This window comes from Liolophura sinensis, chromosome 9 (genome assembly GCF_032854445.1).
Source record: "Liolophura sinensis isolate JHLJ2023 chromosome 9, CUHK_Ljap_v2, whole genome shotgun sequence".
NCBI classification, from domain to species: Eukaryota; Metazoa; Mollusca; class Polyplacophora; order Chitonida; family Chitonidae; genus Liolophura; species Liolophura sinensis.
The window spans coordinates 275,529-295,660 of NC_088303.1; the positions used below are offsets into that span (position 1 = coordinate 275,529).

General features: G+C 40.3%; 1 protein-coding gene across 1 annotated transcript; it reads right to left on the reverse strand.

The window, feature by feature from the left end:
• Positions 1–6,697: 6,697 nt before the first annotated feature.
• LOC135474958 (prolyl 4-hydroxylase subunit alpha-1-like) lies at positions 6,698–15,816 on the reverse strand. The gene is made up of 11 exons (XM_064754662.1): positions 15,631–15,816; positions 14,532–14,583; positions 13,867–14,294; positions 12,528–12,686; positions 11,697–11,761; positions 9,897–10,014; positions 9,226–9,279; positions 8,684–8,758; positions 7,772–7,840; positions 7,293–7,386; positions 6,698–7,109 (listed from the first exon to the last, which is right to left on the reverse strand). The coding sequence occupies exons 1-11, from the start codon at positions 15,814–15,816 to the stop codon at positions 7,063–7,065; spliced, it is 1,347 nt and encodes a 448-aa protein (XP_064610732.1). The 3' UTR covers positions 6,698–7,062.
• Positions 15,817–20,132: the final 4,316 nt, after the last annotated feature.

Sequence of the window (20,132 nt, forward strand, 5' to 3'; positions counted from 1 at the left end):
CTTACCTTTCAGATGTGTTTGGGTTTACCAATCAATATAATCAAGCCGTTAACTCTCTGTCAACCCTCTCGTGAGTATCATTTCCCTCGCCCAAGGCATTACAGTGAAGTTTGTATATCATTAAGAGTGTGTGTTTCTTTCCTTTCCCTTCTTGTATATGGCTAACATTTCAATGACAACATCCAAATATGTTACACTCTGGCCGGTTTTGGTCGCTCATTGTTTCTACCTCGGATATAAAATAATTCTTTTTTCAACTGAATAATGTTTTATACTGGCGCTAAACTTTCTCTGATTAACTTTCCCCAAGATTGACCTTTCCATATCTGTACCACTCACATTATTACAGGAGTAACTGTCTCATTGTTATTCAAAATAAAGCTTTTACCCTTTAACAACATGCGTTTGACACATAAGAATGTGAACGGTTTTATATATACTGGCGCATGAATGAGCATATAGCTTGCAGGAAAAGCGTTGAAAACGTACAATCAGGTGACTCATACATCTAAAGTCATATCATTAAGCTAAGGTGGAAAAATGGCCTACAGATCTCAGAGCTAATTTCGAGTAAACTAGGTCTTCAATAGGTCTTCTTTTACCTTGAAACCTTACCCTGAGGATAATTCCCTGTCTAAACAAGTCGACAGATAGATTCCAGGCTGTGAAAAACACACATCATCCATTGTTGTACGCTACAGTGCTTGTGAAGTAACTCTTAGCTTTACCTGCTTAACTGTATAAATAGTGACGTGTTACAGAACTATATAAATACAGTGACGTGTTACAGAACTGTATAAATACAGTGACGTGTTACAGAACTATATAAATACAGTGACGGGTTACAGAACTGTATGAATACAGTGACGTGTTACAGAACTATATAAATACAGTGACGTGTTACAGAACTGTATGAATACAGTGACGTGTTACAGAACTATATAAATACAGTGACGTGTTACAGAACTATATAAATACAGTGACGTGTTACAGAACTGTATAAATACAGTGACGTGTTACAGAACTGTATAAATACAGTGATGTGTTACAGAATTATATAAATACAGTGATGTGTTACAGAACTATACAAATACAGTGGCGTATTACAGAAGAGAACAGAACAATGTATACCCTACTAAGACCGACCTCCTCGGGGAATTAGGGATGGGGGGGGATGCCGTTCTATTATTGTTTTATACTATTACTGTATTACAGTGAGGCAGCACTAGAGAATTGTCTACATTGAGATCAACTTGGTACATGATGTAAAACTACTTTGTTCCCAGGACGGAAGCGATTATAGGTATAGCTGTTGGAGCGTCTCTTTTCATCCTGGGACTCATTGCTTTCGCCCTCCTCTGGTACTTCGCCGAGAAGCTCGGGATCACGTGCCTGACAGGAAGCGGTCCAAAGAGGGCCGCCCCAAAGCCAGTCAAGAAAGCGCAGCCTACATCAGCAACTGTGGTGGTCACAAGTAAGTGAAAATTTGTACGGCTTTTTGGACCTCTGTAGCTATTGTGGATAGTGCGTGACTGTATGCACAAGTACTGGTGGAAATAGATAGATGTCATAGATGTTGTGAATCTATGCGTCGAAACAGACATTCGTATACCAGCCGTCAACCATTAAAGACATTCCAGGTAAATAATCGCAAGGCCAACTCCCAACACGACGTGTAACACAAACCGCCAAAGAACTAAGAAGGTATATAAAGTGCGAAAATAGGACGGAATCATGCAAAGACAAACAGTCAACAGTTTTCAGTGACGTTGGAAAAACACAAGGTATGCTCTAGGCGACTTAGTGCAATTAGTATTCAAAAAGTCTGCAATGCCAGGATATCACTTGTAGATAACAAAATATCAGATAGGTACAGAAGTCATTTTTAGAAAGTGGATTAAGTAACTGTATTATTGTTAATAGGGATTACACTTCTTGAATATAGCACAGATTCTAGTGCTGAAATTTGACAGAGACGACTGCGGGTTTCGAACAAGCGACCTCAGAGTCAGGCACTAAATTGCCAGGAATACATATCAACAGTCTAGACCACTCGACCAACAGGCCTTCCACGAAAATAGAAGGTAATTGACCGGTAGAGTTTACAGCGAACATGCATTACCCCTCTGATGATCACAAATGACGTCACTCCCTTAGGTGAATATATCAGATACGTACAGGTGTCATTTTTAGAAAGTGGATTAAGTAACAGTATTATTGTTAATAGGGATTACACTTCCTGAATATAGAATCTGTGCTATATTCAGAAATCCCTATTACGATTACACTTTCTGAATATAGCACAGATTGTAGCGCTGAAATTTGGTCTCAGTGGTCTCAGCCAAATTTCAGCACTGGAATCTTTGCTATATTCAAGAAGTGTAATTCCTATTAACGATAATACTGATAAAAAAATATTTATCTCAGTTGCGCTTTGATTGGAGCTGTTGATACATAATTCAGCACGATGAATATACATACAGCCCCTAGCCAAAGACCAAAGCAATGTTTCCGTACTTCCGTTTCAAGTTTTGCAGTCTCACATAGCTGATATGGTTATTCATTATACGCATTTAGAAAAACCTGCTCTACATACAAACAACAACAGGTTCTTTAGTTTGTTGTTTGGGTCGTGTTTAATCGACGTGTGTGTGTGTGTAGCAAAGGCTGTGGAAGATATTTACCCACTTTCGCTGAATTTAAAGAAAGCCAGACTCTCCAGATGGTACATCTTCTCTGGATCTATAGTTGTACACAGGTCAAACAGTTTCCTTTTCGCAGACTTTAGAACAAGGATAGTTTCAATTTTGACATTGTAAATTATCTTTACTTGGACTTATCCTTACATGTATTTAGGGACTGTATATTCATCGTGTTTAATTAAATCGCCACACTGGATATATGAACAGATGCAATAAAAGCGCTAATGAGATACATATATTATTACCGACAACTTATATACTAGCACGGTACACGGTTTCTATGCTGATTTCACTCATTTGCCTAGAATATTTGCATGATTCCGTCCTGATATCGTACTTTGTATACTTTCGTAGTCCTGTGGTGGTTTGCTTTAAACGTTATTTGGGGAATTGGCCTTGTGATTATTGACGTGGAACATCCACCTTGGTTGACGGCTGGTATGTATGTATCGACGCACTGACTCTGTTTTAGTTAGCCATTATAGTCGTCTACACTGTCGAGCCAAATGTGGTGAAATATCAGTGTATTTATTTGTTTGATTGGTGTTAGTGTCATGCTCAAAACTTATATGACGGCGGTCAGGTATTTGGGTGGAGGAAAACTACCGACGTTTTCACCAGGTGAACCTCAAAGACAAGCTTCTAAGAGATCTACAAAACATGTAAAGCTTCTTGCTTTTTTCACAACGGATTGTATGCGCTTTTTAGCAAAATGCAAGATTGTATATGGTCTACAACCCAATGGCTATTTCAGTACTGTTTTATATTTACAGCAACTTCTCAGCAATATCCCGGTGGTTACCAGCAGCAGTACCTCGCCACCCCGCAACCCGTGCATCCTACGCCAGCATCCGTGACTGTCGAACCCGGCCACAACCAGCCCGGCTACAACCAGCCCCGGGAAATGTACACACCCCCAGGATATATACCTTAAGCATTGTGCCTGACCTGATTGGCGCCGTGATGTTTCGTTGCATGAGGCATAAGATTATATTACTCCCAAGCCAAGTAGTGAACTTGTACAAGTGTGCAGACTGTTCAAAGATCAAACGTGTCTAGTGTATAAACCGCTTTTACTATATAACAGTTATATAAAGTTGTATAAAATTATGATCTATAACAACTGACTCTGAGTATAAGCGTGGAGTAATTTTCTAAAATATAGCGGCTTCAGTTCAAGCCATGTTCAACTCTTGTCAGCAATGCTGTTATCGTTATCGAGAAAACTTCTCGGTAGCACAGTTGTCTTTTGAAGCACAGGTACCTGGCGGAAGAATATATGCAAACGATGTCTTTAATTTTCATATGTGTATTAGTGCGCTTGCGCTATGTGACAGCACACATATTAGAGGTACGGTGGTTTTACTCAGGTATGTAAGAATTTATATGAATGAAATGAAACAATGAAGCCATACAGTAGATAGATTAGCAATGAATGGTTGTCTCCCTATTAATAAAGCAAGTAAACATACCACGTATGACGTTTTCTTAGTTTCTGTGGATATATAGGCCTACAAATATCCAGCCTTTATTCACAGCGATAAGTAACATTCACGCCAGCATCAGGTTTCTCGCCATACCTCAAATGATAGTATCTATAGACTGACTCGAATCGCAAATCGTTCAAGATGTTTGATGGTAGGTGCGCTCGTATCCAAAAGGATAATGGAGGTAACTAGTATTTCATAAGGTCTAAGACGTACAAATGAAAAACAAACCTGAAAACGCAATACTGGAGATGGCGGTCATCTAAATAAGGTAAGACTACTTTCGTTGTCACTTTGTAGTCCCAATATAAAGTCCCGCTCAAAGGGTTTAATCTCACGTTTCTAAGTGTCGTAAACCCTGACAAGACCCGTGCCAAAACCTCAGTACTGTGACGGGTTAGAATATCGAGAGTAGCTCAGTTGTGTGGAGGCCTTCTACCAGAATTACGGAGGCACGCTCCACGACATAGACTGATGAGTTTTCAATATTACAGCCATGCCGACAACATTATATCCAAGCTGTCAATAGTACAGCCTGGTTGTGAGCACTATCTCTGAGCTGCCAATAGTACAGCCTGGTTGTGAGCACTACCCCTGAGCTGTAAATAATACAACTGGACCGTGACCGCTACTCCTGAGCTGACAATAGTACGGTCTGGTTTTGAAGCGCTACCTCGGAGCTGCCAAAAGTAAAGCTTGGCAGGGAGCACTACCTCTGAGCTCACAATAGCTCTGATTCTGTGATTGTCACTGGTATATCCAGGTTGTCAGCGCTATGGCTGGACTGCCAATGGTACATCATGTTGTCAGAATTATTTCTGTTATTGGTCACTACTATATCCAAGCTATCAGCATTATTTCTGTGATTGTCACTGCTGCATCTAGGTTGTCGCGATATTTGTTAACTCTCACTAGTACATGTAGATTATCCTCACTATTCCTGGACTTTCATTAGTACAATCCATGTTGTCAGCATTATTTCTGGACTCCCACTCGTACATCCAGGTTGTGAGAATTTTTTCTGGACTCACTCGTACATCCATGTTGTCAGCATTATTTCTGGACTCACTCGTACATCGAGGTTGTCAGCATTATTTCTGGACTCCCACTCGTACATCCAGGTTGCGAGAAATTTTTCTGACTCACTCGTACATCCATGTTGTCAGCATTATTTCTGGACTCCCCACTCGTACATCCAGGTGTGAGAATTTTTTCTGGACTCACTCGTACATCCATGTGTCAGCATTATTTCTGGACTCCCACTCGTACATCCAGGTTGTGAGAATTTTTTCTGGACTCACTCGTACATCCAGGTTGTCAGCATTATTTCTGGACTCACTCGTACATCCATGTTGTCAGCATTATTTCTGGACTCCCACTCGTACAACCAGGTTGTGAGCATTATTTCTGGACTCCCCACTCGTACATCGAGGTGTCAGCATTATTTCTGGACTCCCACTCGTACATCCAGGTTGTGAGAATTTTTTCTGGACTCACTCGTACATCCATGTTGTGAGCATTATTTCTGGACTCCCACTCATACATGCAGGTTGTCAGCGTTATTTCTAGACAATCACTCGCACATCCAGGTTGTGAGCATTATTTCTGGACTCTTACTAGTGTATCCACATTGTCAGAACTCTTTCAGACTGCCACTGGCACATCCAGTTTGTGTGCACTATCTTCTCGACTCTCACTCGTACATCCGATCTGTCCGCAGTATTTCTTGACTTTCACTCGTACATTCACGTGTTAACTGTCACCTGTAGTTCAACGTTGAGAGCACTGCTTTTGGGCTGTCACCAGTACGCCCAGACTTTAAGCCCAATTTCTGCATCTCAATAAGTACATCTAGGCTGTACACATTATTTGTTGGATGTCAATTCTACTTCCAAGCTATCAGCACCACATGTCGACTGTCAGTGGTATATCAAGGCGCCAATGCAGTACTATATGTGGGCTGTCGGTGGAATATCAAGGCTGTCAGCGCTGAATGTCGGCTGTCAGTGGTACATCCAGGCAACCATGCAGTACTACATATCTACTGTTAGTGGTATGTCTAGGCTATCACTACTACATGTCGGCTGTCAGAGGTATATCCAAGTTGTCAGCACATATCAGGCTGTCATTAGTATACTCAGATTTTCAGTACAACATGTCGGCTGTCAGAGGTATATCCAGGCTGTCAGCACCACTTGTCGACTGTCGGTGGTATATCCAGGCGCCAATGCAGTATATGTATTATAATATCAAGGCCATCAACACTGCATGTCGTCTGTCATTAGTATAACCAGGCTGTCAGCACTACATGTCGACTGTCAGTGGTAGATCAAGGCTGTCAGCACTACATGTCGGCTGTCAGTGGTATATCCAGCCTGTCAACACCACATGTCAGCTGTCAGTGGTATATCCAAGCTATCACCACCTTATGTCGGCTGTTAGTGGTACATCCAGGCGCCAATGCAGTACCATATGTCGGCTGCCAGTGGTATATCCAGGCAGTCACCACTGCACGTCGACTGCCAGAGGTATATCCAATCTATCAGCATTACATGTCGTCTGTCAGTGGTACATCCAGGCTGTCAGCACTACATCTCTACTGTCAGATATATATCCAGGCAGCATATGTCGGCTGTCAGTGGTATATCTAGGCCGTCAGCACTGTATGTTGGCTGTCAGTGGTATATCCAGATTGTCAGTAGTACATGTCGGCTGTCAGTGGTATATCCAGACTGTCAGCACTGTATGTCGGCTGCCAGTGGTGTATCCTTACCCCAGTGTCGGCTGTCAGTGGTACTTTCAGGCTGTCAGCACTACATGCTGGGCTATCAGCAGTGTAATATTTTGTGGTTAGCCAGAAATGAGAAATAACTTTATCTTAATGACGCCTTGGCGATTTCATGAATCCACTTGTTGGCTACTGAAAAAGCCACAAAGGAGAATATTATGCAGCTTGGAAAAGTTTAAAAGTAGTTGTCTAGTGTATTGAATCAGCTTAATCACAGGAGAGCTATGGGCTTGTTTGACTCGTTATCTGTTAAGCTTAAACTGGGAATATCATAGACGTCTACGGGGAGCATAATTCAAACACTATTTAACTTACCCCACTTTTCTCCTCGGAGGACTGGACAGCCGCCATGTTTAGTCCTCAAATCAGCCCGTCCCTCTTTAAAGTTATACCAAAATGCTGCAGCTCCCTGATTAAAACAAAAAAGCCCGTGTCAAGACAGATATTGTACCACATGTTCCTATTCCATGATTCAGGTAAACCTTTGTGAGTCAGGACAGAGGTTGTACAAGTGTTACTGTTTCCTGATGCAAACAGGCAAGTCAAATGCAAGAAAATCGTGTTAGGGCAGAAATTGTGAACAAATGCTGATTCCTATTCCATTGTGAAAAGTATTAGTGTCAGTCAAAACAAATGTATTGTACTTATCTATTTATAATACTGGCCCATTCATCATGCCATAGATAACAACTAAAAGGCTACCATATTTCTATCGGTATGGAAACGGCCCATTTTGGGTGAGTACTGTTTTGGAGATGTAGTCCTGATAAAATCTACGTTTTCGCTCCTCTCACCTTCACAGGTGCTATCCTAACGCCAACTTCTGGAAACACCGTGGCGCCACCGGCGAACACCTCACTTAGCTGGAAATTTAAAAGAAGGAAAGCGTTAATATCATATTCTTACTGCATAAGTGGTAATTTTCTCGTAGTTATTTGAAGAGCGATGTTTAATTTTCCATATGTCCAATTTCGGTGTAATTTAAAAAGACTTCTGTCGATCCATCGTTGTAAAAATTTCACCAAAATGTTGATTTTTGTTCATGTTTAGCTTTGTGTTGATGAAATACAACCAGGTATAAGAAGATAAACCATGCGTTTTAGTAAACTTGACGTGATGATTGTGGCTTAGAACAGACTAAAGAAACCCTTTCCACTATACCATAGGCGTTAAGGGAAACCGCTTGGGACCGTCTTCCTTCCATCATTTGGAAGTAGTATGGCGTGACGGTGTTATCAAGCTATGGAACAAAAACATGAAGCCAAGGTACGACGTGATGCTTGATGATACGAGGAGATCGTAATATGGCATGAAGCGATTATCATCGTACCATTGTTAATTTCGCTCTATCATTTCGTCGCTGTGTACCATCGTCCCACCACATCGGCCCATGTTTCTTTTTGCTGGTAAATTATTCGAAGGGCTCTCAATCGCTGGATAGCTAAGAAGTTTCTATTTAACCGTTTTCACTGCCAACATATTGATAATGCTGCAACACTGGAACGCCATGTTGAAGATACCATACACGACCACCTGTAACAATATGACTCACTGACTGGCTAACTGGTACTTGGCTTATACTTGTTTTTACACTGAGAGACCAGCAAGGAAGTGTCAAGGTCACATGACGGTTATGGTGTAATGGTGCAAATCTAAGCATGATACATCGTATGAGGAACCGAAGAAGGGTGTATACTGGTTCTCACGTAAAACATCAAGGTGGCTAGCCTATCCCCGCTGTCCCGGACAAATGAAGGCGTCTTCTTTACCATCTCTCTGTCCTACAAAAATCAACAAGAGCATATTTCTATTAACTTCACAACCAATATAACAATTGGAAACGCTGTAAGTCCTGTATATTATAACAGACATTAAATTTTCGGACATAGGACACAGGCTAGATTTGTACTGCTCCTCGGAACAATGTACTGCTCCTCTCAACAAGGTACTGCTCCTCTGAACGAGGCACTGCTCTTCGGAACAATGTACCCCTCCTGTGAACAATGTAGAGTTCCTCTGAACAGAGTACTGCTCCTCTGTACAAGGTACTGCTCTTGTGAACAGTGCTGTGTTCCTCTGAGCGGAGTACTGCTCCTCTGAACAATATATTGCTGCTCTCAACTGTGTACTGTTCCTCTGAACAATGTATTGCTCCTTATTGAACAATGCATCGAATGAGGTTAACCTTATCTATAATACTATATCTATATAGTTTTATTTCGGTCATTTATGATTCTTACAAACTTACTTGATAGAAATCAAAATGGCTGTGGTACTGCCCCCCAATGCCGTAATTTAAAACCTAAACGAGAAAAAAAATAATATCCAAAATATCCTTTGATACGCGGCCACGACATTCATGCGGCAACGACATTCACCCGACCACGACATTCACCCGACCCCGACATTCACTCGGTTACGACATTCACCCGACCATGACATTCACCCGGCCACAATAATCACTCGGTGATGACATTCCTCTTGGAGCAATAGAGGAACATCTAACATCTAACTGCTTTGATTACAGACTTGTCCGCATTAAACTACAACAATGGCGAGAGAATGTCACAACTGGAAACAGCATTCATTTGACAACCACTGTGGCAACAAGGCGTAACAATCCTCTCCTATCTTCAAAGGTTAGGCTTCAGTTCCCGACAAAATGGCGACTAGGGTCCAGTCCGCAATAATAATCTTTACCGTAATTTGATAGCGCCATAGGTCAATAAAACACTTTCCATGTCTATCCAATTGGCGATTGTTTTGTTGTAATACATGATTACGTACTATAAGCTACCCGTGTTTCCACAATTCCTCATCATAAAGACAGGAATGAATTACAAACCACACAGATTATTTTGTAGGGCTGGGATTACTTTAGGCCGGAAAAACTCTCCATCCATCCTTCAAGCTACTGACCTGGAAGGGCTCTGCGCATGCGCCTTTTTCTCTAAACAACGTGCACAGATCGGTTATGTCCTCCACCCTCCTGCTTAGTTTGTTGATAATACTTGTATGGTTATCCCACAACCAAGTACTGCAGTTAAAAAATAATAAACAAAATGATGTGGTATAAAATCTAACGATTTGCTAAGCAATTTGCATAGCACTCGTTAATTAAAAAAAAACAAAATTAACAAACGGTAACTGCAATAATAGTTACATTGTAAAGAAATGAAAAGTTCCAAAATGTTTGTAGGCCTATTTACAAATGAGAATCGGGGAAAAGGCATAAACTGGATCATTTGGACCTTGCATACAGGAAGAAAACATGGAATATTTATTCCACGATTTCCATCTGGGATTCTTTATGAACTAGACATGACTTAAGAATCGATTAATTAATAATTATGTGTACAAAACAGGAAAAAATTTGGTGACGCCAATTTATCGTCTGGGTATAAATCAATCTTCTTTCATCGAAATGCCCCGTTTCCTCCCACCATAATGCTGGTCGCCGTCGTATAAGTGAAATATTCTTGAGTACGGCGTAAAATACCAATCAAATTCTAGTAACGGTATGTAATCTGGTCAAACATCGAGTAATGGTATATAATCTAACATCAAGTAACGACATGTAATCTGTTCAAACATCAAGTAATGGTATGTAGTCTTCTAACATCAAGTAATGGTATGTAATCTGTTCAAACATCAAGTAACGGTATGTAATCTGTTCAAATATCAAGTAACGGCATGTAATCTTCTAACATCAAGTAACGACATGTAATCTTCAAACATCAAGTAACGGTATGTAATCTGTTCAAACGTCAAGTAACGGCATGTAATCTGTTCAAACATCAAGTAACGGTATGTAATCTGTTCAAACATCAAATAAGGGCATATAATTTATTTAAACATCAAGTAAAGGCATGTAATCTTCTAACATCAAGTAACGGTATGTAATCTTCTAACATCAAGTAACGGTATGTAATCTGTTCAAACGTCAAGTAACGGTATGTAATCTGTTCTATCATCAAGTAATGGTATGTAATCTGTTCAAACATCAAGTAACGGTATGTAATCTGTTCAAACATCAAATAACGGCATATAATTTATTTAAACATCAAGTAACGGCATGTAATCTTCTAACATCAAGTAACGGTATGTAATCTGTTCAAACGTCAAGTAACGGTATGTAATCTGTTCAAACATCTAGTAACGGTATGTAATCTGTTCAAACGTCAAGTAACGGTATGTAATCTGTTCAAACATCAAGTAACGGTATGTAATCTGTTCAAACATCAAGTAACGGTATGTAATCTGTTCAAACATCAAGTAGCGGTATGTAATCTGTTCAAACATCAAGTAACGACATGTAATCTGTTCTATCATCAAGTAACGGTATGCAATCTGTTCAAACGTCAAGTAACGGTATGTAATCTGTTCAAGCATCAAGTAACGGTATGTAATCCATTCAAACATCAAGTAACGGTATATAATCTGTTCTATCATCAAGTAACGGCATGTAATCCTCTGACATCAAGTAACGGTATATAATCTGTTCAAACGTCAAGTAACGGTATGTAATCTGTTCAAACGTCAAGTAACGGTATGTAATCTGTTCAAACATCAAGTAACGGTATGTAATCTTCTAACGTCAAGTAACGGTATGTAATCTGTTCAAACATCAAGTAACGGTATGTAATCTTCTAACGTCAAGTAACGGTATGTAATCTGTTCAAACATTTAGCGTACACTTAAGCTAAGAATCTAGCTTACACTTTACTGATCCTGGCTTCCACGATTACACCGTTGTCAGGCTGACCCACGGCAGATCGCTCCAACTGTAACAATGCGCAAAAATAACATAGCATTAGAATAATAACCTTGTCGTGAAATACATAATGCCAAATGGTCTATTCCCGGCATTCCGACTTCCCCAAGCGGCCAAAATGCTGGCTCTGACTGTTAAAGGGCTGTCTGGCTCCGACTATGACACCCTTGGCTAATGATGTTGGATGTTCAGTGGCTCTGACTGTTAAAGGGCTGTCTGGCTCCGACTATGACACCTTGGCTAATGATGTTGGATGTTCAGTGGCTCTGACTGATAAAGGGCTGTCTGGCTCCGACTATGATACCCTTGGCTAATGATGTTGGATGTTCAGTGGCTCTGACTGTTAAAGGGCTGTCTGGCTCCGACTATGACACCTTGGCTAATGATGTTGGATGTTCAGTGGCTCTGACTGTTAAAGGGCTGTCTGGCTCCGACTATGACACCCTTGGCTAATGATGTCGGACGTTCAGATACATCTTTCGCTGCTGCCGCGACTTTCAGTCAGTTTTGTTACGTAACTAACAATTAGGGATGGTTCACGCAAGGCACTCGGGTTTTCTCTACGTATAATCCTGGCCAACATCATACAAGGAACAATTCTTGTTCAACAGCAATCAAATAAATATATCAGATATTTTCATCGAGTGTTGACATTTTCACATTTAGTATCAGCTATATCTGTATACATTTTCTTCAGCAAACTTAAGATGGTTTTAGTTTCAGATGAGCAACAAAGATACCATAAGTTACGTTAGTTGCCAAACACTCATCCTCACCAGATTCTTGGACAAATCCATCAAATGTTGCCCTTCTTCTTCACTTATTACATTATGAAATAAGACAATGTAGGGATCTCCGGAGAGAACTTCCTGTTTCCAGCCATGGTAGGACGCTTTCGACCTCTTATACGCACACGTTCTGACGCTGTCTCCAGTCTGGGAAACCAAAACACGTTTCAACCTTAGTAAACATATGACGTAAAACATTCAATTATTTCTTTTGAAAACGCACATAAGAGGGTAAAAAAACGTAAATAGGAACTTCGAATATTCAAGTATTAAGGTATATTCATTTATTTCGCTAGCAAAATGCTATCACCACATGTGTGCGAAAAACCGGTCCAAAAATATTCCATTCGTGTGTGCGCTCTTATCCATTGATTTTTAATGGTGTTTAACGCTTAATGTATCCTCAAATGCCGGTCACGGGGTAAACTGGTGCGCGGGACAGTCACTTAGTACCATGAAAATATACATGGCGACAACAGCAAGAGGCTAATGCATAAAATACTGTACTGAAGGGACAAGAGGGCCATGGTCGTATCATCCTGTAAAACCTGGGAGAAGTATTCGCTTTGAATGAAAACAGAACAAATAGGATTTCGTCTGTGTACTTTTCAAAATACAATTATAACTGAATATTGTGTTCGATGCTCGTGGAAAACTGGCTCCGCGTAGGACCAGTAATTACCAATTTGTAATGATTTTCTGAAATGTGAATATTTAGTACTAGACCGACATATCTCAGCTGATATCCTATTTTTGCCCAATCTTATTGCCCCAAGTTTTAGACTTCCGGACGATACTTCTATATTCAGAAATACTTCCGTATTTACAGTTATCGAACAATCTATTTGACTGGCTAACCAACGAAAAGACGAATATCACCTCCCAGCAACACCTTCGGTTAATCGTGTTTTTCTTGCTCGTTGCGCGAGTTGGTGTGGGATTGTAAACTTCATTTTTTATACATAAAAACAAATAAAAGTCAAAGTATTTCTTCTAGCACTGAAACGTCCAGATTGCGATGGTACATGTTCATTATACCAATTTTCACACAAACTTTAAGACACATCCGCACATAGGCTAAGATCAATAGACCCGTGGGAACCTGACAAAGCTGGTGCTTAGTCACGTGACCCGTGAGAATCTGGCGAAGTTGCTGCTTCGTCACGTGGAAAACCTTAGGTCATTCACCGTCTGTCACTTAACTACTGTTTTGTTTCCACTAACATAGGTATATATAGCTTTCTACAGCGACTCAGGTGAAAATATGGCAATTTACAATTGTGTGAACCCAGTTCTTAGACCCTTGTTTCCTTGTTTACATTCATACCTGATGCACACTAATGTCTCCCCGACATAGCCGGGTGAATATCTCCTCCTCCCTCAACGCGTCTCCCTCTAGCGATGCGCAGCCGACATGCGCTGTGCTATCCACATCCTGTCGATGCCCGTCAGGCTCTTTGCTGTCCACATGCTGTCCATGTCCGTCAGGCTCTGTGCTGTCCACATCCTGTCGATGCCCGCCAGGCTCTGTGTTGTCCACATCCTGTCGTTGCCCGTCAGGCTCTGTGCTGTCCACATGCTGCCCATGTCCGTCAGGCTCTGTGCTGTCCACATCCTGTCGATGTCCGTCAGGCTCTGTGCTCTCCACATCCTGTCCATGTCCGTCAGGCTCTGTGTTGTCCACACTCTGTCCATGTCCGTCAGGCTCTGTGCTGTCCACATCCTGTCCATGTCCGTCTTTGCTGCTATTGTGACCTTGGAAAAGAAGAAAAAAGAGACAAGCAGTTCCACTTCTTGCAAATCTAACCACATACATGGAATGAATCATGATTAGCCAAGTTTATGACAACAATCCTCTCTTTGTATCTCTTTTATTTGCTACATGCTCTTGTATACGATCTAACTGAATATTTATACATGTGTATATATGTGAGATAAAATAACTATGTGCTACTTGCTGTAATTGTTAAACTCGAACAAATATAAACTCACAGATGTCATGTGTGTTGCTGCCTTCTGTATGTCCGCATTGTAAACCTTTGAACTGAAAAGAAAACTGTCTAATTTATATTTTCGAAATGAGGTAGACAACAAGTTCAAATCTGATGCTTCCTTGTGTGAGCATGTTATAAAGGCCTATGCCAGCGAAGGTCGGATTCACAAATGCATGCTGGCGTCAAACTAATGCAACTAAACTGAATATGAATTATAAAGAATTATTTATTTATTTGATTGGTGTTTTACGCCGTACTGAAAAATACTTCACTTATGCGACGGCGACAAGTATTATGGTGGGAGAAAATGGGGCAGAGCCCAAGGGAAATCCATGACCATCCGCAAGCTACTGCAGACCTTCCCATGTGCGGTCGGAGAGGAAGCCAGCATAAGCTGGACATGATTTCAAAGCGACAGCATTGGTGAGAGGCTCCTGGGTCATTACGATGCGCTAGCACGCTAACCAACTGAGTAAATTATGAAGAGGCTATATCGGAGATTTTGGACAAAAAATCGATCAGCGTAAATGAAACCGAATTTTGCTCTTATTTTAGAATAGCCCAAATGATTCCCCTTACATAAAATTTCAGCCTCATCTGTGAACGCGTTACCGTTCAAAATTGGTGACAAAGTTACTAATATTTATAAAGTGGAACGTATAGTAATTGCCTCCTTTTAACACTCTATATATTACAGATAGTCTGATGTTTAATGAAAGGCAATAATTTGAGCTATAAATACAGAAAAACTGATCCTTCTTTGCCCAAAATCTCCCATATGGCTTCGTTATTTACTTATTTATTTCATTTGATTCGTGTTCTACGCCGTATACTCAAAAACATTTCATTTCTATACGATGCCAGCATACTGGTGGCAGGAAACCAATCCCCTTTAACTCAGTATATGGTCATTCTGTGGATAATGAGAGTTTTATAGGCTAACCAATCACCATTTTACAACGCGTTACTGTGTTAAGGGGAATTATTGTGGAATTTTGTCTGGTTGTTCACCATCTTGGCACCGTTTATATATTGAATATAAATTGGACTACAGTTATCATCGTTTCATTACGATGATCTATGGAATATCTTCTTACCCGTGTCTTCGCGGACTTAAGCAATTGGTTAACCATTTCCTCGCGAGATTTCGCCAGCTTGGGACTTGGATCCTTTAAATATAAGGCTTCTGCCAGCCACTCAGCGGCAGTGTTTGAGTAACCATGGCGAAATGCTGTCTCAGCCAACTGGAAACAATCTGAAGATGAGAGACTATCCATTGACATGTTTCGTAATTGCCGAACGCTCAGTTCGTAAGTTCTCTGCACACGAATCACAGCCCTTGAAGCACCTTCCACATCCTCTGTTGTCGGTAGCTCCGGTACGATTTTATGTACACGGCCAAGGGCCTCTGAAGTACAACAAATAACATAGACAACAAAAACTTAAATCAAGTCGAAAACTCAGTAAAAGTGTAGGCCTAACATCATCTATATATTTAAGTTGGAATACTTACAGATGCCACTTACACATGCCATAAATGGTAGTAAGTAAATAACTAAAACCGCTCTGAAATACATCTTATAACTCCAAAATACATTTTACAGTTCCAAAATACATCTAATAACTCAAAAATATTTCGTATATGGACATTTAAACAGTTTCTTGTATTTGTTTTTCTTATTTGGCATAATGTCTATTGGTGTCTATATATTCCTCCTATTTATTTAATGCTGACATTTATTTATTTATTTTATTGTTGTTTAAGCCAAACTGACACAGAATTTTCTACCTATAAGATGGAGTTCTGTTTTGTTTACCTGTCACAACACTTAGGTCTTTAAGTTTGGCGATCTCACGAGACCACGTAGCGTCAAATCTCTTCAACAGAAGAAAAGCGGAGATCGGATCATCCACGTGCGACTTCTGCCGAAGTTCCCTCTTCGTTAAATTTCGCTTCGCTTCCTGAACAAACCTACAAATATCAATGCACAAGCATTTAAAGCAATATATTTGTTGAACAAACAGAATCGACCCTAAATGGCTCTCTTTCGAGTTAGCACCCGCAGGGTTACACCTCTACGCTTAGCTTAGCTCTTAGACATAACCGGGACTTACATATCTTTCACTCCAGCTAATCAGCGGTGATTCTGTATGCAGTTAACTGGGGCTATTACCAGTTTTTCCTGGGACACATATAAAGGCAGTGTACATTTGCACCGACTGTTTCGCTCCAGCCAGATTCAAACTCACCGGTACTTTCTGCTAGCTCCTTTCTATAACCCAGACATGAAAAATTTAATAAAATGAAAAATCTGAAGTTTTTCAGTATTTCAAATGAAAAAGAAGTTCCTCAAGGAAGAACAGGGTAAGATATGTTACATGAAACAGCTGCTTGGTGGCTTATTTATATGGCTATACTGACATGTAACAGTCACAGGTGAATTATATCGCTATACTGACATGTAATAGTCACAGGTGTGTTATATCACAATATAGACATATAATAGTCACAGGTTTTTGATATCCCTTTATATATATATGTAATAATCACAAGTGTTTGATATCCCTTTATACACATTCTATAGTTACTGGTGTTTGATATCGATCTATATACATGCAATAGTCCCAGGTGTTTTATATCCCTGCGTACAAATATAATAGTCACAGGCGTTTTTCATCCCTGCTATACATATAATAGAGACAGGTGTTTGATATCCCTTCATGTACATGCAATGCCCAGAGGTGTTTTATATCCCTGTGTGTGTATGTGTGTGTGTGTGTGTGTGTGTGTGTGTGTGTGTGTGTGTGTGTGTGTGTGTGTGTGTGTGTGTGTGTGTGTGTGTGTGTGTGTGTTGTGTGTGTGTGTGTGTGTGTGTGTGTGTGTGTGTGTGTGTGTGTGTGTGTGTGTGTGTGTGTGTGTGTGTCTGTTTGTGTATGTGTGTGTCTGTATGTATGTATGTATATATGTATGTATGTATGTATGTATGTATGTATGTATGTATGTATGTATGTATGTATGTATGTATGTATGTATGTATGTATGTATGTATGGGTGTAACGTGTGTGTATTTATGTATGGATGGATAGATGGATGGATGGATGGATAAACTATACTGACATCGGGCTAAGTAGTCATGTTTCCTTGCTCTAACATCTTTGTTTGGAGCGCCAAGCGAGGCAGCAAGTAAGTACCATTCTTAAAGTCTTTGATATGACCCAGAGTTTGATCTCGGGTTCAGACACCATTGGTTGAGTTCAGCGGGATGTGTTCAGCGCCTGTCCATTCTTCGACAAACTGTACATGCTGAAACAGGTATACTGACAAAGTGATGTAATGTATAATGACGTCACACACAGTCACATTGTACATGCTGGGACCGGTATACAGACTAAGCAGTAATGTACTGTATAATGACGTCACACACAGTCAAAACAGCTCGTGCTGAGACTGTGTAATGATGCCACACACAATCAACTGTACGTGCTCAAGCCGATATACTGACTAACCAGAAATATATTGTATAATAACGCCATACACAGTGAAACTGTACATGCTTAGGCCGATATACTGACTAACCAGTAATGTAGTGTATAATGAGACCACACATAGTCAAACTGTAGATGCTAATATTGGTATACTGACTAACCAGTAATGAAATATAAAACGATGCCATAAACAGTCACATTGTACATGCTGAGACCGTTATATAGACTAACCAGTAAGGTACTGTGCAATGACGCCACACACAGTCACACTGTATATGCTGAGATCGATATACTGACTAACCAGTAATGTGCCGTATAATGACGCCACAGACAATCACACTGTCACACAGTCATACTGTATATGCTGAGACAGGTACACTGACTAGCCAGTAATGTATACTGTATAGTGACGCCACACACAGTCAAACTGTACATGCTGAGAACTGTATAGAGATTAACCAGTAATGTACTGTATAATGGCGCCACACACAATCTTATTATATTTGCTGAGACCGGTATACTGGCTAACCATTGATGCACTGTATAAAGATGCCACATATTGTACATGCTGGGACCGGTATTCAGCCTAACCAGTGTACTGTATAATGACGCCACATACAGTCAAACTGTACATGCTGAGAACTGTATAGAGATTAACCAGTAATGTACTGTATAATGGCGCAACACACAATCACATTGTATTTGCTGAGACGGGTATACTGACTAACCATTGATGCACTGTATAATGATGCCACATATTGTACATGCTGGGACCGGTATTCAGCCTAACCAGTAATAGGTACTGTATAATGACGCCACACACAGTCAAACTGTACATGCTGAGATCTGTATAGAGATTAACCAGTAATGTACGGTATAATGACGCCACATACAGTCAAAATGTACATGCTGAGACCGGTATACTGTCTAACCAGTAACGGACTTGTTTCATCGGATTTTCACACGGGTCTTCTGTGCTTTTTCTCGGCCATCACTACATGGCTTTAGGCTCATGTTTAACTCATGTTTTAGGTATAAATCCTGATATAATGTTACCTTATAAGTAAACAAATGTAAAAGAGTTACAGCACAGAGAGTAAAACCAGCGACAACAGAATGATAGACGCACAGCATAGAGAGAAAAAACAGACACAACAGAATGATTGACCTAGGGTATCGAGAGTAAATCCACCGACAACAGAATGATAGACCTACAGTATAGAAAGTAAAACCAGCGACAACAGAGTGATAGACCTACAGCATAGAAAGTAAATCCAGCCACAACAGAATGATAGACCTACAGCATAGAAAGTAAAACCAGCGACAACAGAGTGATAGACCTACAGTATAGAAAATAAAACAACCACAACAGAGTTATAGGTGTACAGAGTAAAACCAGCGACAACAAAGTGATAGACTTATAGCATACAGAGTAAAACCAGCGACAACAAAGTGATAGACTTATAGCATACAGAGTAAAACCAGCGACACCAAAGTGATAGACTTATAGCATACAGAGTAAAACCAGCGACACCAAAGTGATAGACTTATAGCATACAGAGTAAAACCAGCGACACCAAAGTGATAGACTTATAGCATACAGAGTAAAACCAGCGACACCAAAGTGATAGACTTATAGCATACAGAGTAAATCCAGCGACACCAAAGTGATAGACTTATAGCATACAGAGTAAAACCAGCGACACCAAAGTGATAGACTTATAGCACAAAGAGTAAAAAGTGCAAGTGATAGTTAATAAATAGTTATACGTAATCTATGAAATATGCACTCTAGCCAGTTTACCTCAACTAGGGTCAAATTATCAAATTACACATTCCCTAGCAGAATTAGGCAAACAAAATGCAGCGATGTCAGTTAGTCACTGGTTTAGAATTATTTAAAATGCCGTGTTGTCGTCACATTTACAAGACAATTACTTTTATATACAGTGCAACAAAAGTAAGTTCCCTCCAAAATGTTCTTTGATATCTCCCGTGGTACCAGATCGCAATGAAATTCTGCACACACTATTCCAGTAATCCGGCGGACATGGTATATCAAGGATTGACGTGCAGGCGCAGCTGTTCGCCAGTGGGCATGAAAATCGGTCGA

Excerpts from the sequence above, each read along its gene's own strand:
- LOC135474958 (XM_064754662.1), bottom strand. The coding sequence starts at position 15,816 with ATGTCAATGGATAGTCTCTCATCTTCAGATTGTTTCCAGTTGGCTGAG. Across the intron at positions 14,295-14,531 it reads CAGCAACACACATGACATCT|GTCACAATAGCAGCAAAGAC; the intron begins GTGAGTTTATAT and ends TTCTTTTCCAAG. Across the intron at positions 10,015-11,696 it reads GAAGCCAGGATCAGTAAAGT|TACTTGGTTGTGGGATAACC; the intron begins GTAAGCTAGATT and ends TTTTAACTGCAG.